This window comes from Podarcis vaucheri, assembly GCF_965113315.1.
Source record: "Podarcis vaucheri genome assembly, chromosome: 18".
NCBI classification, from domain to species: Eukaryota; Metazoa; Chordata; class Lepidosauria; order Squamata; family Lacertidae; genus Podarcis; species Podarcis vaucheri.
The window spans coordinates 4,222,172-4,245,323 of record NC_138756.1 but is presented as its reverse complement, the minus strand read 5'-3'; the positions used below and the strand labels follow the sequence as shown (position 1 = coordinate 4,245,323).

At 45.0% G+C, this 23,152-nt stretch overlaps 3 protein-coding genes and 1 long non-coding RNA gene across 5 annotated transcripts in view; 1 reads left to right on the top strand and 3 right to left on the bottom strand.

Moving 5' to 3' along the window:
- Positions 1-23,152, bottom strand: part of LOC309523044 (uncharacterized protein) — a 37,770-nt gene that overhangs the window by 10,499 nt on the left and 4,119 nt on the right. The window lies entirely within an intron of this gene.
- On the bottom strand, positions 872-7,347 carry LOC309523064 (vomeronasal type-2 receptor 26-like). The gene is made up of 5 exons (XM_082206867.1): positions 6,847-7,347; positions 5,742-6,551; positions 4,617-4,844; positions 3,127-3,253; positions 872-2,854 (listed from the first exon to the last, which is right to left on the bottom strand). The coding sequence occupies exons 1-5, from the start codon at positions 7,195-7,197 to the stop codon at positions 1,956-1,958; spliced, it is 2,415 nt and encodes an 804-aa protein (XP_082062993.1). The 5' UTR covers positions 7,198-7,347; the 3' UTR covers positions 872-1,955.
- Positions 5,757-23,032, top strand: LOC309523093. Of its 2 annotated transcripts, none has more exons than XR_014215240.1 (3): positions 5,757-5,858; positions 7,745-7,867; positions 22,848-23,032. It is a non-coding gene; the product is annotated as an uncharacterized lncRNA (long non-coding RNA). The 2 variants fall into 2 exon arrangements; XR_014215241.1 differs by lacking the exon at positions 22,848-23,032 and adding an exon at positions 18,193-18,286.
- Positions 14,469-21,322, bottom strand: LOC309523054 (vomeronasal type-2 receptor 26-like; the record flags this gene model as incomplete). The annotated part of the gene is made up of 6 exons (XM_082206838.1): positions 14,469-15,616; positions 16,198-16,324; positions 17,320-17,547; positions 18,257-19,066; positions 19,369-19,660; positions 21,099-21,322. 6 exons carry the CDS (start codon positions 21,320-21,322, stop codon positions 14,718-14,720), a joined length of 2,580 nt encoding a protein of 859 aa, XP_082062964.1. The 3' UTR covers positions 14,469-14,717.

Below are 23,152 nucleotides of genomic sequence, written 5' to 3'. Positions count from 1 at the left end.
TGAAATGAAGTATCCTATAGTAATGATGTGAATGGACACCGAAATAATATAATACGGGTAATTCATAATGAAATATACAGTTTCCAGATCCTGTAAGACCGGCGCTGACACAGAAAACAGCTGCGAACCGTGAGGCAGATGCACTCATAAAGTGATGGAGGTGATGGTGCGCGTGTCACGTGACTAGTCAGGCGAAATGGCTGCGTCTGCAGCGGAGAAGGCGTTTTGTGTTCTTGAATTGAGCAAAATGGAGTTTGTTGTGCATCGGCATTTGCGATTGCAATGTGTGTTGTGTGACAAAGGGTGCACACATAGAACATCTGTGACTGTTTCTAAAATACTTTAAACATTCCCCTACAATTCTGTCACAGGTAACATGAGATATATTATATTCTTTTTTATAGTGTGTTGAAACTGTATACTTCATTATGAATAACTCTGTATAACACAACATAACATAACATAACATAACATAACATAACATAACATAACATAACATAACATAACATAACAACATAACAGCATAACATAATATATCGTACTTTTCCGTGTATGAGACGAGTAAAATGGGACCCCCCCCCCTTTTTCTTAATTTTCAGTTCCCAAAAATAGGGAGTGTCTTATACACGGGGGCATGTTCTACATGGTAAAATACAGTAATATGTAATATAATATAATGTAATATAATATAATATAATATTATAGGAAAAGGTAAAGGGACCCCTGACCATTAGGTCCAGTCATAGCCGACTCTGGGGTTGCGGCGCTCATCTCACTTTATTGGCCGAGGGAGCCGGCGGACAGCTTCTGGGTCATATGGCCAGCATGCTCATTCTGGCGAACCAGAGCAGTACACGGAAACGCCGTTTACCTTCCCGCCGGAGCAGTACCTCTTTATCTACTTGCACTTTGACTTGCTTTTGAACTGCTAGGTTGGTAGGAACAGGGACCGAGCAACGGGAGCTTACCCCGTCGTGGGGATTCAAACTGCCGACCTTCTGATTGGCAAGCCCTAGGTTCTGTGGTTTGACCCACAGCACCACCCGTGTCCGAATGTAATATTATAATATAATATAATATAATATAATATAATATAATATAATATAATAATATACCTCGCCCCAGCTCTCCCCGCTTTCCACTGCTGACTTTCGTGACCCATTGCCTTCCCCAGCTCTACTCTCCCCGCCTCCTTTCACAATGACTCGCCCAGATTGGCGTAGGTGGCCTGCCATTCCCGTGAGCGCCGGAGTTCCCTCTCCCCTCTCTTACCACTGGCCTCGCCCGCCCCTAACCCTATTCCTAACCCTGGCCAGTGCAATAAAATTCATTGGATCCCAGTCAAGGCTTGGCTAAGGTCAGCTGCTACTCTTTGGAACAGGGAGCAGAGCTTACACAATACAGAAATTAAACCAACAGACTACGGAAGATGTCTTAAATGAATTTCTCAGTTTATTGATATACAAAGCTTAGGAGAACGAAATGGTGTGAAGTGAGCTTATGAATGATAGCGCATAAATGCGGGAAATGGTGCACAGAAAATTGAATAAATAGAACTGGGATAACCAAACAGTATTGTTGAATATAAGAATTTATATGGTTAATAGGTTGTCATGACAAAGCAAACAGACTCAAAAACCTAACTCCTCTCTCCCTCCAGCCTATCTTGTTGTGAGAGAAATATAAGTTCCCAAAACACAAAATTTTAAAAAGATAATAGTTTACAAACTAAGGGCAGTAGACCAGGACTCACTGTAGTCCTTGGCAAAGCAAGGTAGCAAAACATTTCCTCCCATCTTCCTGTTCATGTCAACAGGACTTCCTAAAACCAGGGCTAAGAAGGAACACAATCTCTTTCAGAGATGGAGAATGAGCAACATGGAGGAGTAGCTGTGTTTCCTTTAGGCACTTCTGGACATCATGAACATGGACTATTTTAAGAATCAGATGTCCCCTTAATTCCTTGTTGTCAGGTGCTCCTTTGTGTTCAGATCAGGCCTCAGCACAATAACGTAACACTTGGGAAGGAAGATGCAGCCCAGAAGCCCAGCACTGGAGGCCAACATAGAGAAGATCTGCACGGCCACCATGTACTTGCCCTTGGTGCTCAGGTAGGTGGGCACAAAAGACACCCAAACACTGCAGAAGACCAGCATGCTGAAGGTGATCAGCTTGGCTTCGTTGAAGGAGCCGGGCAGCTTCCTGGCTAGGAAAGCCACCGTGAAGCAGGTGGCAGACAAGAAGCCCAGGTAGCCGAGGGCAACGTAAAACATGGCCACAGACCCTTCATTGCATTGCAGGACGATCTCTTCCACCTGGGAGCGCATATCGGGCTCTGGGAATGGGGGAGAAGAGCCCAGCCAGATGGTGCAGATGAGAACTTGCCCCCCAGAACAGGAGATGACAATGGAGTTGGCCAGACTCTTGCCCAGCCATCTCCTCACCCTGTTCCCGGGCTTTGTGGCCAGGAAGGCCAGCACCACCGTGATGGTCTTTGCCAAGACAGAAGAAACAGCAACTGAGAAGATGATGCTGAAGGCCGTTTGTCGGAGAAGGCAGGTCTCTTTCCTTGGGCGCCCGATGAAGAGGAAGGAGGACAGAAAGGAAAGCAGGAGGGAGACGAGCAGGATGTAGGAGAGGTCCCGGTTGTTGGCTTTGACAATGGGAGTTTCCTTGTATTTAATGAAGATTCCCAACACAATGCCTGCTGTTAAGGACAAGAAGAGGGCAACGGAAGCTAAAATCATTCCTAAATATTCTCCATAAGCCAGGAAGATGATAATCTTGGGGACACATTGATCTCTGTCCTTGTTTGAATGGTGATCTTCTGGGCATTTGGTGCAATGTTCTGCATCTGGGGAAGAGAATAAGAGTGGCTGCAGCATCACTTACATCCCTAATGATCTGAACTTGATTACGATTTGAAGAAATCCTAGAGATTTCTTCCTTATGATCATTCCTTTCAACTCTCTTCCAGGATGTAATGAAGGGGATTAATCCTAAAGAAGTTGAGGAAGGAGCCACATTCCACAATGTCTGCAGAATTCTCACAAAAAGTGTGTGAGACTGAATTTCTGCCCTGTGTTTACTCTCTCCAGGAATTCCTTCCCCCTTGGAGTCACCCACCTTCCTGGGCGGAGAAGGTCCCTTCCGCACACCGAGCGCAAGCGTAGCAGCAAATGGGCTTTCCTTCTAGAACCACCTTGGCATATCCAGGTCGACATATTTCTGTACACCTGGAACGAGGTACGGCCTAACCAGAAAGACAAGAAGGTGCAAGAAAGAGGAACAGTTAGGAATATTTGTGGGTATGTAATTCAGTCATAGGGACGCGGGTGGCGCTTTGGATTAAACCACAGAGCCTAGGACTTGCCGATCAGAAGGTCGGTGGTTCGAATCCCCGTGACGGGCTGAACTGCCATTGCTCAGTCCCTGCTCCTGCCAACCTAGCAGTTCGAAAGCAAGTCAAAGTGCAAGTAGATACATAGGCACCGTTCCAGCGGGAAGGTAAACAGCATTTGCGTGCGCTGTTCTGGTTCGCCAGAAGCGGCTTAGTCCTGCTGCCCACATGACCCAGAATCTGTACGCAGGTTCCCTCAGCCAATAAAGCGAGATGAGCACCGCAACCCCAGAGTCGGACACGACTGGACCTAATGGTCAGGGGTCCCGTTACCTTTACCTTAATTTACACATAGAGTGAATTCAAAGAGATCTCTGGACTGCAGCCTTTGATGCCTCATCAGGGTCCTTTCAACCCCCCACTGACCATTGGGGCGACCAGAATATCTTGTTCTTCATAATTAGTTCAGTACAACTGAGGTTTGCACCACACAACTCTGTTTCCTCTCCTCCATTTACCTGCTTCCCTGCTTAATAAATCTTCAAAGAAAATGGCAATGGAGTCTGAAATGTGAATTCCCCAAATTTCAGGATTCTGATAATCTCTCAACCGCTAATTAAGACACATTTAATATTACTTTTCCAAATAGTGGTTTCCCTCACTCTGTTCTTGAGGCATGCAAGGTTTCCTCTTGTTGCTGATCTATTTCCCTAGTTATTTCTAGTTCATATGCCATTCCTTAACATTAACCTTATATTACAATAGGGTTTTTTAAAAAAACTTATCATCCTTCACCAACAGCTGTGCACTTCTTAATTCCTGCACGTACAATAGTTTAACATTTGCAACATCTACAAGTGAGCTTACTCCACAAATTTAAAAAATCCACAATAAATCAGTAATGATCATTTCAAAAATAAATTGCTTTCCATCCTTCTGCATGTATGAAAACCCAATTGTTCACTTTTACTAGGTGTTTTCCCTTTTCTTCTACGTAGTCCATTCGGTTAAACATTCTGTCCAGAATTCTTAAATTCTCAGTCTGCTTCAGAAATAGATAGTGTCTTTTCTAAGGACCTCTGGGCTCTATCCTTTCTTTGAGCACCCCAAATCCCCCTCCTATCTCAGCTGCTGTGGAAAGAAGGAGTGGCGGTTGCAGCTGTTATTGGACGGTCAAGACATCATTGATCAACCTGATATAGTCATTTTGCAGCAGTTGTTCAAGGAAAAATATATTCAGGATCTCCTAGCCTCCCCTCTCTGTGATTCCCCTTACCTTGTTGAATTTCTTGGGCCACTCAATAGCTTCTGGGTTAATGGTGAACGTTATGCTAGCAGATGTCTCTCTCCTTATATTCCCAATTTTCACAAGGACATGAGACTTATTGGGAGACATCACCCAGTTCATAATATCGAAGTCTGCTGGCAGCTCCCAGTTCTCATCCAAGCACAGTCTGCCCCTGGAAGTATTCAGACACCGGATTTCTCTCAAGAAAGGGTGAAGCTGGAATGACAGGGGAAAGCACCAGCACTGAGAAACCTTGAAGCCAAGATGGATATCTCAGTCCTACTTACTTCAACCTCTTATGATTTGGGGCCTGCGTGTATCTCATGTAGACTGGAATTCCTATTCAGCCATTTCTATTACTACAGACCATGCAAGTGTCCCAGTTTTCCAGGGACATCCCTGAATTAGAGACAGTTTTTCATTTGATCCTGGAATTTCCCACTTTTCCTTAGAATGTCCCTATTTTCATTGGAGAAATATTGGTGGATGTGGAATTATCCAACCCACAAGCTGTCCAATCCTATATCGGGAATTTTTAAATGTTTAATATTTTAGTATGAATTTCTTTATTTTGGGAGCTGCCCAGAGTGAGGAGGCAACTGAAGAAGATGTATAAACAGTGCTATTTTTCTAGAAAAGAAGGTGCCGGAACTCACCATGAACACCTCCCTCTGAGAATGGCAATGGCACCCACCTGAAAGGTGTCAAAACTGAGTTCCAGCGAGTTCCCCTCTGAAAAAAAGCCCTGGGTATAAGCAGTAAAGGACGCAGGTGGTGCTGTGGGTTAAACCACAGAGCCTAGGACTTGCTGATCAGAAGGCTGGCGGTTTGAAGCTGTACACCAGCTCCCTCGGCCAATAAACGAGATGAGCGCCACAACCCCAGAGTCGGCCACGACTGGACCTAATGGTCAGGGGTCCCTTTACCTTTGTAAGCAGTAACATTATCGTTATGGAATGGGCCGTCTCTATTTTCAACAGAGTTGAATACCAATGTTGGGCGGTATGCTACTATTGCTAATACTAATAGTAACTATGATATTTTGCAGGTTTATCCACAGTCAAGAATAGCATCTGTGTGGACTGCAGTTTGCAAAAAAGGGGAAGGAAATACCTGCCACGGATGTAGCCTTTGGGGTCCCCATTGCTCTCCTTCCTCCACCATCAGCCTCCTCTGGGATCTCGATGAAAGCGAAGCATGCAAGGCCTGAGCCACAGCGTGAACATTGATGTAAGTGCCATAGCTGTCTAGAAACAGGACTCTCTCAGGCTCCCATTGGGATAATGGCTCCAGTTTCTCCTCCTCTTTGCATCTTATCCTGCCTTTCACGGACAACGAATGCTTTGAATATGAACAGTGAAACGCTTCATCCAAAGAATCCACAAGATTGGACGGTGATTTATAGTTGTCACCTTTGCTGCTCCTTATTCCGGTCTGAATTGCAAAGGACAGAGAACCATGGAGGTACTGGAAGTCATTTGTAGGGATGTAATAGCCAGTTCCGACTTCTAGCAAAGCTGTTGTGATCCAGACTTTTGCCCCTATTACCTTCTCATAGACTATGTTTATTGCCAGGAGTAGAGTGATGCCCATTGCATTGGTTACATAGTAAAAAAATACCCCAACTTGTCTCCATAGGAAAAAAGGTTCCCCAGGCCTGATAAATTGATTTAGATCATTTTCTGGTACTCTTTTTGATAAAGCAATGCAGATCCCTTTGCTGAGCAGCAGAGGTTTCACAGCGCTCGCAAATCTTTCTCCACTGTCATTGTCTGGAGTGAAGAGGCCAATCCACGTCCATCCAAAATACAGGAGCAATTCAACAATCCCCTGGTACTGACTTTCCTCTTTGGGACTCATCCGGTAGACAAAAGGGAACAGGGTTTTACCTTTGAGAACCTGGGCAGTGAAGCCATAAGTGATCTAGCAAGGGAAGCAAAAGATCAGCAATTTATTTTACTTTCATCATAACGGGTATTTAAACATATGAAATGTCTGATATCTATCTAAATCTCTGCTGGTTGAGGCTGATGGGACTTTTAGTCTGAAACATCTGGAGGTGTCAAGTTGGTGAAGGCTCAGTTTTGAAAAAGGGATGTTGGATCCATAGCTCAGGATTTCCCCTTTTAAAAAATATCCCCGCTTGACCTCTCCAGAAAGAAAGTAGAATTTTATGCAGTTGAAATTCTCTGTGCTTCCATGCTCTCCCACTACTTACCTGTGGGGTTTTGTAGATGCCTGACAAGGCTGAAATCACTTTTGAGATGACAGTACTGCCTCTTTCAAGAACAGCCAGCAGGGGATTCTGTTCTCCACAGTGATAATTGGGAATATTGCATCCACTGCCTGCAAGCAGCTCTAGCATGGCGTCCGAAGTCATCCTTGCATCGCAATAGTTCTCATAGAGGTTGTAGCCCAGGGTGATGTTGGGTAAGAGCCTGAGATCCTGGTTGATCTCTTGGATGGTGAGCGGGAAAGACAACATGTACGAATAGAGCCTAGCTGACTCCCTGCAACGAATGAATCCTTTAAAAAGAGTGAAACAGATATTCATATGATGGGGGGGCATTATATGATCCAAAAAGATTAGTATTTATTGATTAATCCTATTGCATTAATATCAAACCATTTACAGTCTAGTATAGAATAAAAATAAATAGAATAAAGACATGCTGGCCATATGACCCGGAAGCTATACGCCGGCTCCCTCGGCCAATAAAGCGAGATGAATGCCGCAACCGCAGAGTCGGCCACGACTGGACCTAATGGTCAGGGGTCCCTTTACCTTTACCTATAAAATACAAATTTGCAGATCTCTGCTCCACGACCGGAGCTTTGATGCAAACAGCACACAGAGCTGTTCAACAGTGGAACAGACTCCCTCCGAAGGTGACCATGTGTCATGGTCTAAGAGCCTGAGATCCTGGTTGATCTCTTGGATGGTGAACAGGAAAGACAACATGTACCAGTAGAACCTAATTGCCCTCCTGCAATAAATGAATTATTTAAAAAGAGTGAAACTGATATTCATATTAATGGGAGGGAGGAAACATTATATGATCCACAAAGATTAATATTTATCATTTTACATTAATATCAAACCTTTTCCTGTCTAGCACAGAACAAAAATTTGGAAATCTCTGCTCCATGACCGGAGCTTTGATGCAAACAGCACACAGAGCTGTTCAACAGTGGAACAGACTCCCTCCGAAGGTGACCATGTGTCATGGATGCTTCAGGTGAGATTCCTCTGGGTTCCTTCCATCTCTACAACTCCGTGATTCTATTCTACTGTGGTTCTATGAGTAAGCAATGAAGGCGGCCCTCAACATTTGAGATATACTGGGAAGCTGCTCCCTAGGCTGCTTTTCCTGCAGTGGTCTTTGGCTTCTTCCAAGGGGCTAGAATAAGAGACAATTTTATTGAAGGAGGAGAAGCACCAAATACCTCAGTCCCCTTTTAGTTACAAATGAGGCCTGGTGGCTTTCAGGTTTGAGTGTGTGGTAAAATTTATAATTTGTCCATATTTTGACTCCACCAATGAGGACACCCCCTGGTCTGTATTATTTTATATAATCATTTTATTTGAAACCTAACGAACCACCGGCCAGTTTCTCATCTCCCTTTCCTGAGGAATGTTCTGGAGCGAGCGGCCGCAGACCAGATCCAGGAGCTTTGGAAAGAAACTGGTTTCCTGGCTCCGTTTCCAGTGGGGTTTCGGCCATGGGACAAAGAAGCAGCCAAGAGGCTGGGAAGGGCTGGGACTGCGCCGTCCTTTGGCCCTAGTCCTCTTCTCCAGGCCGGACGGCTGACTGCGGAGTCACTCTGGCAGGGGACTTGGCTGCCATTGTGTCTCTGCCTTCTCTGTCAGGTGTCAGTCAGAGTCCGTCTGCCTCAGTTGGGAGCAGTGTGGAATCTCCCTCAAACTGTTTGGAACCATGTTGTTTAGGAAGAAGTTTATTTTAACTCAGTAAAGTCAATTAAAAACTCTGCATTCGTCGTTTACGCTGCGCGTCAGTTTAGGTCTGACGTCGTTTCCAGACGGTGTTAGTTGGGGAACGCTTTTCAGCTCCGGGAGCCTTGAATGTGGGGTTTACAGGGCTCGATCCTTTCCACAGGGCACTGGCTCCCGGTGGAGTACAGGATAATAATAATAATAATAATAATAATAATAATAATAATAATAATAACAATAATAAAATTATTTATACCCTGCCACTCTGGGCAGCTTCCAAAAAAATATTAAAATACTGTAATACATCAAACATTAAAAGCTTCCCTAAACAGGGCTGCCTTCAGATGTCTTCTAAAAATCTGGTAGTTGAATAATAATAATATGTAGGATAAGGTTAGGATGCTGGCTTAACCTTTAAAGCCCTACAGGGCCTTGGTCCTTCGTATCTACGGGGCCGCCTCTCCTGGTATGTCCCATGGAGGACCTTATGGTCTTCAAACAAAAACATCTTGGAGGTCCCGGGGCACAGGGAGGTTAGGCTGGCCTCAACCAGAGTCAGGGCCTTTTTGGCTGTGGCCCCGATCTGGTGGAACGCTCTGTCCCAAGAGACTAGGGCCCTGCGGGACTTGACATCTTTCCGCAGGGCCTGCAAGACGGAGCTGTTCAGCCAGGGCACAGTCGGACCCCCTCCTTTGGTCATCCCCACAGAACTGTAGCCCAATGGTTGCCATTAATTTGATTTTGAATTGATTTTAGAATGAATTGATTTTAGAATTCTGTGTTACTTTTATTCGTAGCCGCTCTTAGCCCGGCTTCGACTGGGGAGGGCAGGATATAAATAAAATTTTCTTTTTCTCCTCCTCCTCCTCCTCCTCCTCCTCCTTCTCCCCCCCCCACATTGTTTAACCTGAAGCGTCTGTAACCCGAGGTACCACTGTACTTACAGGAATTGACTCAATTTATTCTGACTAACAGGCTATGATGATAGTAAATAATGTAATAACAGAAAAATTCAAAATAATGAAAGGGACAAGAGAGGGATATCCCCAGTCACCATTATTATTTTTGTTTTAGAGACCCTGGTCAGAAGTAGAAGATCAGATGAAGAAATAAAAGGGATAACAGTAGGTTAAAGGTAAAGGTAAAGGGACCCCTGAACATTAGGTCCAGTCATGACCGACTCTAGGGTTGTGGCGCTCATCTCGCTTTATTGGCAGAGGGAGCCGGCGTACAGCTTCCGGGTCATGTGGCCAGCATGACTAAGCCGCTTCTGGCGAACCAGAGCAGCGCACGGAAACGCTGTTTACCTTCCCGCCGGAGCGGTACCTATTTATCTACTTGCACTTTGACGTGCTTTCGAACTGCTAGGTTGGTAGGAGCAGGGACCGAACAACGGGAGCTTACCCCGTCGCGGGGATTTGAACCGCCGACCTTCTGATCGGCAAGTCCTAGGCTCTGTCATTTAACCCACAGTGCCACCCGTGTCCCAACAGTAGGTTACAAAGCATATAAACTCAAGGCATTTGCAGATGACTATGTGGTAACTGTAGAAGACCCCATGGCTAGCCAAACAAGGTCTTGAACAGATTCTCAAGTTGGAGAAGTAGCAGGTTTTAAACTAAATAAAGGTAGAACGAAAGTATTGGTGGGAAATGTGACAGATCTGATGATGTGACAAATGTGAATGTGGATGCCACAACTACTAAAATTGACTTAAATACAGAAAGTATAAATAATCTGGGACAAAAGGTGAATACCAATACAGAGACCATCCAGAAATTGATACAGGAATCTATTTTGATACGGCAGACTGCGGAGGAAGCCAGGGAGAAAGCCGTTGCTGCGGAATGTAAAGTAACACAATTGGAGAGAGAGAGAGTCCCTGCCCTGCAGAGGCAACTTGATGAACATAAGTTGACGCTTGCTATGATTGAATGTAAAGGAAAACAGAGGAACCTGAGGATTAGAGCCCTACCGGAATTGGAGAAAAGTTTGACAGACTTTCATACACAGGAATTTGCTGACTTTTGGATTGTGGACTTGGGTCAAGAAGAGTTTAGAATTGTGAGGGCCTTCAGACCTGGAAGAGGAGGGAGAAAAGAGAAGAATCGATTCTTTCACCTTTGGTGGACATGCCCAAGGATTAAGACATTCTGGGAGACAATATATAACGAAATGAAAAAGGTATTTAAATATACCTTCCTGAAGAAACCAGAGGCCTTTCTCCTGGGCATGGTCGGCCAATTGGTGCCAAAGAAGGACAGAACCTCTTTTTCTTTGTTATTTTTATGTATGCAACAACAGCAGCAAGAATACTCATTGCGAAGTATTGGAAGATACAAGATTCAGCCACCCAAGAAGGATGGCCGATGAAGTTGATGGACTATATGGAACTGGCGGAAATGACTGGCAAAACCCGAGTCAGTGGAAGAAGACTGGAAAAAGTTTAAAGACTATTGACAGAAATACTGTAAAATTAATGAACGTTAGGAAAATGTTGGAATGAAGTTCTTTGGCTTTAGTAGAAATGTTATAAGGAATTAAGTATAAATAGATTAATAGAGTGTTAAAGGAAAAAATAAGGTTAGAATGTGTTAAGATAATTATAGGATAGAAAACAGAGGAAGATGGAACGGAATTGCTGAAACAATTAATAGAAGTGGAATACAAAAAGGGAGGTGTGAGGAGGTCGTGGAAATAAGTGAATGAAAGATAAGATAATGAAATTGTTTGATGTGTTTTAAATGGGTTTTGTTTTTGTTTTGTTAGTTTTATGTGTTTTTGTATTGTATTGTCTTTTTTTAGTAATGTGTTTAAACTGTTGGAAAATTAATAAATATTATTTTTTTAAAAATGAATTGAGCAAAATGGAGTTTGTTGTGCAACAGCATTTTCGATTGTGATGTGTGACGTGTGACAAAGGGTGCACACATAGAATATCTGTGATTGTTTCTAAAAAAACATTAAACATTCCCCTACAATTCTGTCACAGGTAACATGAGATATATTATATTATTTTTTATAGGGTATTGAAACTGTATACTTCATTATGATTCACCCTGTATAATATAATATAATATAATATAATATAATATAATATAATATAATATAATATAATATAATATAATATAATATATTGTACTTTTCCGTGTATAAGACGAGGAAAATGGAACCCCCCATTTCCTTAATATTGAGTCCCCCAATATAGGGGGTGTCTTATACACGGGGGCATGTTCTACACGGGAAAATACAGTAATATGTAATGTAATACAATACAATACAATACAATACAGTGGTGCCTCGCAAGACGAAATTAATTCGTTCCGCAAGTTTTTTCTTCTTGCGAGTTTTTCGTCTTGCGAAGCACGGTTTCCCATAGGAATGCATTGAAAATCAATTAATGCGTTCCTATGGAAACCGCTTGCCAGGCTGGCGGTGCGGAGAAGGGCTTTTCTCCCCACCGCAAGCCTTCAGGACAGGTACGGGAACAGAGGGGAAGGGGCGCAGCGCTTCTCCTCTGTTCCCGGGGCTTACGGTGGGAGGAGGGTTTTTCCTCCCCACCGCCAACATTCAGAACAGCATTCTGAATGTTGGCGGTGGGAAGGAAAACCCTCCTCCCACCGCAAGTCTTCAGGACAGCCATCCGAAGGCTGGTGCGGGGAGAAGGGCTTTCCGCCCCACCGCCAGCCTTTGGATCAGCCTTCCAAAGGCTGGCGCGGGGAGAAGGGCTTTCCGCCCCACCGCCAGCCTTCGGAGGAGGTCCGAGGACAGTGGGGAAGATGCGCTGCGCTTCCCCGCTGTCCCGGAGATTTCCCTATGGTCTTTCGTCTTGCGAAGGAAGCCCATAGGGAAATTCGTTTTGCGAAGCGCCTCCAAAACGGAAAACCCTTTCGTCTAGCGGGTTTTCCGTCTTGCGAGGCGTTCGTCTTGCGGGGCACCACTGTACGTAAAGGTTAAGGGACCCCTGACCGTTAGGTCCAGTCGCGGATGACTCTGGGGTTGCGGCACTCATCTTGATTTCTTTGCCGAGGGAGCCTGCGTACAGCTTCTGGGTCATGTGGCCAGCATGGTCATTCTGACGAACCAGAGCAGTGCATGGAAACACCGTTTACCTTCCCACCGGAGTGGTACCTATTTATCTACTTGCACTTTGACTTGCTTTCAAACTGCTAGGTTGGCAGGAGCTGGGACCGAACAATGGGAGCTCACCCCGTCGCGGGGTTTGAACCACCGACCTTCTGATTGGCAAGTCCTAGGTTCTGTGGTTTAACCCACAGAGCCATCCCCGTCCCAATATAACATAATATAATAATATGTGATATGATATGATGTGATGTAATAATATAATGTAATGTAATGTAATGTAATGTAATGTAATGTAATGTAATATATAATATAATATAATATAATATAATAATATAATATAATATAATATAATATAATATAATATAATATAATATAGGTAAAGGTAAAGGTACCCCTGCCCAAACGGGCCAGTCTTGCCAGACTCTGGGGTTTGTGCGCCCATCTCACATTTATTGGCCGGGGGCCAGCACTGTCCGGAGACACTTCCGGGTCACGTGGCCAGCGTGACAACGCTGCTCTGGCGAGCCAGAGCCGCACACGGAACGCCGTTTACCTTCCCGCTGGTAAGCGGTACCTATTTATCTACTTGCCCCCGGGGGTGCTTTCGAACTGCTAGGTTGGCAGGCGCTGGGACCGAGCAGCGGGAGCGCACCCCGCCGCGGGGATTCGAACCGCCGACCTTTCGATCGGCAAGCCCTAGGCGCTGAGGCTTTAGCCCACAGCGCCACCCGCGTCCCTATTATAATATAATATAATATAATATAATATAATATAATATAATATAATATAATATAATATAATATACATTCCCCCAAATAAATATTTCATTACTAATTAATATTAGTAATAATGAAATAAGTCAAGCCAGAGGCTCCTCCTAGCTTTGCCTTGCCCTGCCTAGTGGGCGTGACCACTCCCCACTAAACCCCGCCCCACCTCTCTGTTTCCACTGCTGCCTTTCGTGACTCATTGCCTTCCCCAGCTCTACTCTCCCCACCTCCTTTCACAATGACTCGCCCAGATTGGCGTAGGCGGCCTGGCACTCCCGTGAGCGCCGGAGTTCCCTCTCCCCTCTAACCCTATTCCTAACCCTGGCCAGTGCAATAAAATTCATTGGATCCCAGTCACGGGTTGGCTAAGGTCAGCTGCTACTCTTTGGAACAGAGAGCAGAGCTTACACAAGACAGAAATTAAACCAACAGACTACGGAAGATGTCTTAAATGAATTTCTCAGTTTATTGATATACAAAGCTTAGGAGAATGAAATGATGTGAAGTGAGCTGTAATGGGTATGAGTTACTCGTGCGTAAACTGGTGCCTTTCTCGGTTAATTTGCCTTGTTAAAACTTTCTGACTGCACAGATCCTTCTCATGGTGGCTGCCTCAGTCACTGGCAGAATCCGTCAGTGGGCGTTTCTTGAACCTCTTCCAACATAAAAGTTGTTTGACCCCCAGTCTCCTCCTCCTCTCACTGTGCGGGAGTCTTCTGCACAGGGTAGGCGTGGGTAGCAGAGGACCTGGGCTCTCCTCACTGATGTCCAGTGAAGAGTCCTGGAGCCCTCTCTCCACTTCCCCCATCTGGCTCCCTTTATCCCTGGTGTTGCGCTGATTGGCTTCCCCCTCTACTGAGCTGTTTCTCCCCCTGCTGCTGGGTCGCCAGCATCATCTGGGAGCCTCCCCTTCGCCTCTCGCTCCGATGTCAGTTCCCTGACATCAGATTATGAATGATAGCGCATAAATGCGGGAAATGGAGCATAGAAAATTGAATACATAGAACTGGCATAACCAAACACAAAATTATTAAAAGATCATAGGTTACAAACTAAGGGCAGTAGACCAGGACTCACTGTAGTCCTTGGCAAAGCAAGGTAGCAAAACATTTCCTCCCATCTTACTGTTCATGTCAACAGGACTTCCTAAAACCTAACCTAAGAATGAACACAATCTCTTTCAGAGATAGGGAATAAGCAACATGGATGAGTAGCTATGTTTCCTTTATGCACTTCTAGACATCATGAACATGGACTATTTTAAGAATCAGATGCCCCTTAATTCCTTGTTGTCAGGTGCTCCTTTGTGTTGAGATCAGGCCTCAGCACAATAATGTAGCACTTGGGAAGGAAGATGCAGCCCAGAAGCCCAGCACTGGAGGCCAACATAGAGAAGACCTGCACGGCCACCATGTACTTGCCCTTGGTGCTCAGGTAGGTGGGCACAAAAGACACCCAAACACTGCAGAAGACCAGCATGCTGAAGGTGATCAGCTTGGCTTCGTTGAAGGAGCCAGGCAGCTTCCTGGCTAGGAAAGCCACCGTGAAGCAGGTGGCAGCCAAGAAGCCCAGGTAGCCGAGGGCAACGTAAAACATGGCCACAGACCCTTCGTTGCATTGCAGGATGATCTCTTCCACCTGGGAGTGCATGTCGGGCTCTGGGAATGGGGGAGAAGAGCCCAGCCAGATGGTGCAGATGAGAACTTGCCCCCCAGAACAGGAGATGACAATGGAGTTGGCCAGACTCTTGCCCAGCCATCTCCTCACCCTGTTCCCGGGCTTTGTGGCCAGGAAGGCCAGCACCACCGTGATGGTCTTTGCCAAGACAGAAGAAACAGCAACTGAGAAGATGATGCTGAAGGCCGTTTGTCGGAGAAGGCAGGTCTCTTTCCTTGGGCGCCCGATGAAGAGGAAGGAGGACAGAAAGGAAAGCAGGAGGGAGACGAGCAGGATGTAGGAGAGGTCCCGGTTGTTGGCTTTGACTATGGGAGTTTCCTTGTATTTAATGAAGATTCCCAACACAATGCCTGCTGTTAAGGACAAGAAGAGGGCAACGGAAGCTAAAACCATTCCCAAATATTCTTCATAAGCCAGGAAGATGATAATCTTGGGGACACATTGATCTCTGTCCTTGTTTGAAAGGTGATCTTCTGAGCATTTGGTGCAATGTTCTGCATCTGGGGAAGAGAAAAAGAGTGGCTGCAGCATCACTTACATCCCTAATGATTCCTTCCAGTAGCACCTTAAAGACCAACTAAGTTAGTTCTTTGTATGAGCTTTCGTGTGCATGCACACTTCTTCAGATACACTGAAACAGAAGTTGCCAGATCCTTCTATATAGTGAGAAGGTGGGGAGGGGTATTACTCAGAAGGGTGGTGGGAATGGGAGATTGGCAGATAGCTGAGATGAGTCTGTTGACGACTCTTAACGACTGCAATAGGTCTTACAGGAAAAGGCAAGGGGTGAGAAGGTGAAAAGTTTTTTTATTTTGACTATGGCAGACCAACACGGCTACCTATCTGTATCCCTAATGATCTGAACTTGATTACGATTTGAAGAAATACTAGAGATCTCTTCCTTATTATCATTCCTTTCAATTCTCTTCCAGGATGTAATGAAGGGGATTAATCCTAAAGAAGTTGAGGAAGGAGCCACATTCCACAATGTCTGCAGAATTCTCACAAAAAGTGTATGAGACTGGATTTCTGGCCTGTGTTTACTCTCTCTAGGAATACCTTCCCCCTTGGAGTCACCCACCTTCCTGGGCGGAGAAGGTCCCTTCCGCACACTGAGCACAAGCATAGCAGCAAATGGGCTTTCCTTCTAGGACCACCTTGGCATATCCAGGTCGACATATTTCTGTACACCTGGAACGAGGTACGGCCTAACCAGAAAGACAAGAAGGTGCAAGAAAGAGGAACAGTTAGGAGTATTTGTGTGTATGTAATTCACTCATAGAGTGAGTTCAAATGGATCTCTGGACTGCAGCCTTTGACCCCTCATCAGGGTCCTTTCAACCCCACACTGACCATTGGGGTGACCAGAATATCTTGTTCTTCATAATTAGTTCAGTACAACTGAGGTTTGCATCACAGAACTCTGTTTCCTCTCCTCCATTTACCTGCTTCCCTTCTTTAAAAAACTTCAAAGTAAATGACAATGGGTCTGACATGTGATTTCCCCAAATTTCAGGATTCTGATAATCTCTCAACCGCTAATTAAGACACATTTAATATTACTTTTCCAAATAGTGGTTTCCCTCACTCTGTTCTTGAGGCATGCAAGGTTTCCTCTTGTTGCTTATCTATTTCCCTAGTTATTTCTAGTTCATATGCCATCCCTTAACATTAACCTTATATTACAATAGGGTTTTTTTAAAAAAACTTATCATCCTTCACCAACAACTGTGCACTTCTTAGTTCCTGCACGTACAATAGTTTAACATTTGCAACATCTACAAGTGAGCTTACTCCACAAATTTAAAAAATCCACAATAAATCAGTAATGATCATTTCTAAAATAAATTGCTTTCCATCCTTCTGCATGCATGAAAACCCAATTGTTCAATTTTACTAGGTGTTTTCCCTTTTCTTCTACGTAGTCCATTCGGTTAAACATTCTGTCCAGAATTCTTAAATTCTCAGTCTGGTTTGGAAATAGATAGTGTCTTTTCTAAGGACCTCTGGGCTCTATCCTTTCCCTGAGGACCCCAAATTCCCCTCCTATCTCAGCTGCTGTGGAAAGAAGGAGTGGCGGTTGCAGCTGTTATTGGACGGTCAAGACATCATTGATCAACCTGATATAGTCATTTTGCAGCAGTTGTTCAAGGAAAAATATATTCAGGATCTCCTAGCCTCCCCTCTCTGTGATTCCCCTTACCTTGTCGAATTTCTTGGGCCACTCAATAGCTTCTGGGTTAATGGTGAACTTTATGCTAGCAGATTTCTCTCTCCTTATATTCCCAATTTTCACAGCGACATGAGACTTATTGGGAGACATCACCCAGTTCATAATATCGAAGTCTCCTGGCAGCTCCCAGTTCTCATCCAAGCACAGCCTGCCTCTGGAAGTATTCAGACACCGGATTTCTCTCAAGAAAGGGTGAAGCTGGAATGACAGGGGAAAGCACCAGCACTGAGAAACCGGGAAGCCAAGATGGATATCTCAGTCCTACTCACTTCAACCTCTTATGATTTGGGGCCTGCGTGTATCTCATGTAGACTGGAATTCCTATTCAGCTATTTGTATTACTACAGACCCTGCAAGTGCCCCAATTTTCCATGGATGTCCCTGAATTAGAGACAGTTTTGCATTTGATCCTGAAATTCCCCACTTTTCCTTAGAATGTCCGTATATTCATTGGAGAAATGTTGGTGGATGTGGAGTTTTTCAGCCCACAAGCCGTCCAATCCTATATCAGGAATTTTTAAATGTTTAATATTTTAGTATGAATTTCTTTATGTTGGGAGGTGCCCAGAGTGCTGAGGCAACTGAAGAAGATGTATAAACAGTGCTATTTTTCTAGAAAAGAAGGTGCCAGAACTCACCATGAACACCTCCCTCTGAGAATGGCAATGGCACCCACCTGAAAGGTGTCAGAATTGAGTTCCAGCGAGTTCCCACCTGAAAAAAAGCACTGCCTATAAACAGAAAGATTATCATTATGGAATGGGATGTTTCTATTTTCATCAGAGAAATGTTGGGCGGTATGCTACTATTATTAATACTAATAGTAACTGTGATATTTTACAGGTCTATCCCCAGTCAAGATCAGCATCTGTGTGGACTGCAGTTTGCAAAAGGGGGAAGGAAATACCTGCCACGGCTGTAGCCTTTGGGGTCCCCACTGCTCTCCTTCCTCCACCATCAGCCTCCTCTGGGATCTAGATGAAAGCGAAGCATGCAATGCCTGAGCCACAGCCTGAACATTGATGTAAGTGCCATAGCTGTCATAAGACAGGACTCTCTCATGCTCCCCTTGGAGCAATGGCTGCAGTTTCTCCTCCTCTCTGCATCTTATCCTGCCTTTCACGGACAACAGATGCTTTGAATATGAACACTGAAATGCTTGATTCAAATAATCCTCAAGATTGGTCTGCAATTTATATTTGCCACCTTTGCTGCTCCTTATTCCAGTCTGAATTGCAAAGGACAGAGAACCATGGAGGTGCTGGAAGTAATTTGAAGGGAGGGAAAAGCCAATTCTGTTTTCTAGCAAAGCTGTTGTGATCCAGACTTTCACCCCTATTTCCTTCTCATAGATATTGTTGATTACCATGAGTATTGCGATACCCAGTGCATTGGTTATATAGGAAACAAATACCCCAACTTGTCTCCATAGGAAAAAAGGTTCCCCAGGCCTGATAAATTGATTTAGATCATTTTCTGGTACTCTTTTTGATAAAGCAATGCAGATCCCTTTGCTGAGCATCAGAGGTTTCACAGCGCTCTCAAATCTTTCTCCACTGTCATTGTCTGGAGTGCAGAGGCCAATCCACGTCCATCCAAAATGCAGGAGCAATTCAACAATCCCCTGGTACTGACTTTCCTCTTTGGGACTCATCCGGTAGACAAAAGGGAACAGGGTTTTACCTTCGAGAACCTGGGCAGTGAAGCCATAACTGATCTAGGAAGGAAAGCAAAAGATCAGCAATTTATTTTACTTTCAGCATAACAGATACCGGTATTTAATTATCTGAAATGACTGATATCTATCTAAATCACTGCTGGCTGAGGCTGATGGGAGTTTTGGTCGGAAACATCTGGAGGTGACAAGTTGGTGAAGGCTCCGTTTTGAAAAAGGGATGTAGGATCCATAGCTCAGGATTTCCCCATTTTTAAAAATATCCCTGCTTGACCCCTCCAAAGAGAAAATAGTATTTTACGCAGTTGAAATTCTCTGTCCCTCCATGCTCTCCCACTACTTACCTGTGGGATTTTGTAGATGCCTGACAAGGCTGAAATCACTTTTGAGATGAGAGTATTGCCTCTTTCAAGAACAGCCAGCAGGGGATTCTGTTTTCCACAGTGATAATTGGGAATATTGCATCCACTGCCTGCAAGCAGCTCTAGCATGGCATTTGAAGTCATCCTTGCATCGAAATAGTTCTCATAGATGTTGTAGCCCAGGGTGATGTTGGGTAAGAGCCTGAGATCCTGGTTGATCTCTTGGATGGTGAACAGGAAAGACAACATGTACCAGTAGGACCTATTTGCCTCCCTGCAATAAATGAATCCTTTAAAAAGAGTGAAACGTATATTCATATGAATGTGGGTGGGGATGTTATATTATTCACAAAGATTAGTATTTATTTATCCTATTGCATTAATATCAAACCTTTTGCTTTCTAGCACAGAACAAAAATTTGGAAATCTCTGCTTTGATGCAAACAGCACACAGAGCTGTTCAACAGTGGAACAGACTCCCTCCGAAGGTGACCATGTGTCATGGATACTTCAGGTGAGATTCCTCCAGGTCCCTTCCATCTCTCCAACTCTATGGTTCTTTTCTACTGCGGTTCTATGAGTAAGAAATGAAGGCGCCCCTCAAAATTTGTGATATACTGGGAAATTGCTGCAAAGGCTGCTTTTGCTGCAGTGGTCTTTGGCTTTTTCCAAGGGGCTAGAATAAGAGACAATTTTATTGAAGGAGGAGAAGCACCAAATACCTTAGTCCTCTTTTAGTTACAAATGAGGACTTGTGGCTTGCAGGTTTGAGTGTGTGTTAAAATTCTGGATCAGCCTCTACACCAATGAGGACACCCCCTGGTCTGTATTTTTCCATATAATCATTTTATTTGAAGCATATCATCCCTGCTCTTCACCTATAAAAATCTAACCATTTTCAAAAGTTACTTAAAGGTAAAGGGACCCCTGACCATTAGGTCCAGTCATGGCTGACTCTGGGGTTGCAGCGCTCATCTCGCTTTATTGGCTGAGGGAGCCGGCATACAACTTCCAGGTCATGTGGCCAGCAGGACTAAGCCACTTCTGGCGAACCAGAGCAGCACATGGAAACGCCGTTTACCTTCCCGCCAGAGCAGTACCTATTTATCTACATGCACTTTGACATGCTTTCGAACTGCTAGGTTGGCAGGAGCAGGGACCGAGCAACAGGAGCTCATCCCGTGGCGGGGATACGAACCACCGACCTTCTGATCGGCAAGTCCTAGGCTGTGTGGTTTAACCCACAGTGTCACCCGCGTCCCTCAAGAGTTACTTAAGACACTTCTAAGTTTTTTAAATCAGCCACTAAACGTCACGCAGAGGGTCTTAAAAATCCATTTGTAAAACTAAGATTCCTTGACAACAGTTGCTAAATTGTCCAAATGAAATAATATTGAATAAAGCCTTTGAACCTTGGCATCCTGCAGGTGAGGAAATACATTGCATCCTTTTGATCCCTTACCAGATTCATTGGCATCCTTGCAGTCTACTGAAAGCAACACAGAATCAAAGGTAGGAGAGTGTTTCACTAAGGAAGACCCAGAGAACATTGAAATAGGAGAGGTTTGTGTGGAATCTTTTACTGGACCCCCCCAGCGCCCATCACCCCCAGCCAGCAAGACCAATGGTCAGGTCCTGCAACATCAGCCCTTGGCTCCCCAGCCCTGAGAAAGGAGCTATTTCCTTGATAAATAAGAACCCCTCGAACATACTTTTCAATCCTGGCGAAGGGTGTCTGAGAAAAGACGTATGGAGTTTCCATAAGGTATTTTGGAGAGATGATCCCACTGATGAGAAAGTGTCCAGGCCGGTAGTAATTGCGAGCATCCGTTTGATCCCTGACCAGATTCAAGGGGCATTTCGCCTTGTGGTTCCCGCAGACTCCAAAGAGCATCATGAGCAGCAGAAGCTGCAACAGAAGGAGCAGGGATCTCATTCTGGCTCTGCCTCCTCCCGCCAAGAAGACAACGCAGAAGAACCCAAAGACTCTTGCAAGACCAGACTGCCTGGGCTTTCCCAATCTGGGTGGTTTTCAACTCTACCTTCGGAGCTAGGAAGCACAAGGCAGGCACACCCCTCTTACGCCAGTTCTACAGCTTGTCTCAGTCTGTCTCCAACACAGGAAATATTCTCGGCACCAACTTTTTCTTTCCCAGACACAGCGCAATTAATATTGTCATGCTGTTGTTGCTTTCCAAGGCTCATGCAATCTCCAGAAATATCTCCTGAGCTTTCAGAAGATGAGATGACTATAATTTTGATTATTCCAAGTGGAATAAGTTTCATGACACTAACTTTCCGAAGTCTTGAGTGGCTCTGGCAGCAGGTGCAGAGCTGGAGAAAAACATGATGGAGAAAAGTCAAAAGGTGTTTTGGGGAATTGGAAGTTTGGCCTGAACTTTGCTCCCAAGGACCAAAGAAGAGGCCTGCATCTGGATCCGACCATCGACTCTCCTTCCTTGGAGGTTTTTAAGCAGAGTTTGGATGGCTATCTGTTAGGGATGCTTTAGAGAGCCAGTGTGGTGTAGTGGTTAAGAGCGGTGGACTCGTAACTTGGTGAACCGGGTTCGCTTCCCCGCTCCTCCACCTGCAGCTGCTGGGTGACCTTGGGCCAGTCACACTTCTCTGAAGTCTCTAAGTCTCACTCACCTCACAGAGTGCTTGTTGTGGGGAAGGAAGGAAAAGGAGATTGTGAGCCGCTTTGAGACTCCTTAGGGTAGTGATAAAGCGGGATATCAAATCCAAACTCTTCTCCTTCTTCTAGTTGGCCACTTTGGGTGGATTTGATTCCTGCCAATCCCTTCTGGTTCTCCCCCTGAAGGGAAGTAGCATGTTGGTGGTTTTGAAGCAACTTCAAGTGAATTTCCACCACTTCTTTGAAAGGCTTCTCCAACAGAGGGAAGCTCTCTGGGGTTGGTGGAGGGAAGAAAGGTTGCTCTGAGCCTTAGGCTCTCCCTTCCCCTTCGACATGTTCTGCGGAAGGACAGCTTCTGTTGCACATGGAGCCAACTTGCTCCCCGTCTTTGAGCAGAAACTTCTCTACTCATAAACAAATTGTGTGCGCAGAAGCCAGGCTAGCATTCTAGCAGCTTTGTTATTCTTTATCAAGTATTTGTTAATATGTATGTATCTATTTATTTGACCTATTTCCTAAAATCTATGCACCATTTAATTAGGGAAATAACTGTTGCTAATCTCCCTTTGCTGAGCAAGGTTTTGGAGCATGTGGCCGCACACCAGATGGTGGTGGTGGTTCCAGTCCTACTTGGATGGTCATTCCCAGACGGTGTTACTTTTCAGCGCTGGGGACCTTGAATGTGGGGTTCCGCAGGGCTCAATCCTATGTTCCACATTGTTGAACATCTACATGAAATTGCTGGGTGGGGTTATCTGGAGGTTTCAAGTATGTTGTCAGAATTATGCTGATGACACTCAGCTCTATTTCTCCTTCACATCTGCAGGTGAAGCAGTGGAAGTGCTGGACCAGTGTCTTGTCTCGGCAATGGACTGGATGAGAGCCAACCAACTGAAGCTCAATCCAGATAAGACTGGGGCACTGTTAGTGGGTGGTTCCCTAGACCAGATGGGTGGGAGGTCGCCTGCTCTTGATGGGATTACGCTTCCTCTGAAGGAGCAGGTTTGTAGCTTGGGGGTACTCCTGGGCCCTTTGCTGTCGCTCGAGGCTTGGGACTCCTCAGTGGTGGGGACTGCCTTCCATCAGCTTTGGCTGGTGGCCCAGTTACACCCCTATCTGGACAGGGATAGC

What these genes read in the sequence shown, in the direction of transcription:
- LOC309523064 (XM_082206867.1), bottom strand. Translation starts at nt 7,197, where the DNA reads ATGCCCCCCCATCATATGAATATCTGTTTCACTCTTTTTAAAGGATTC. An exon ending in AAAGGCTACATCCGTGGCAG is followed by an intron (nt 4,845 to 5,741) that starts GTATTTCCTTCC and finishes CTGTCATTCCAG; the next exon opens with CTTCACCCTTTCTTGAGAGA. An exon ending in GGCCCAAGAAATTCAACAAG is followed by an intron (nt 3,254 to 4,616) that starts GTAAGGGGAATC and finishes CTTTCTGGTTAG; the next exon opens with GCCGTACCTCGTTCCAGGTG.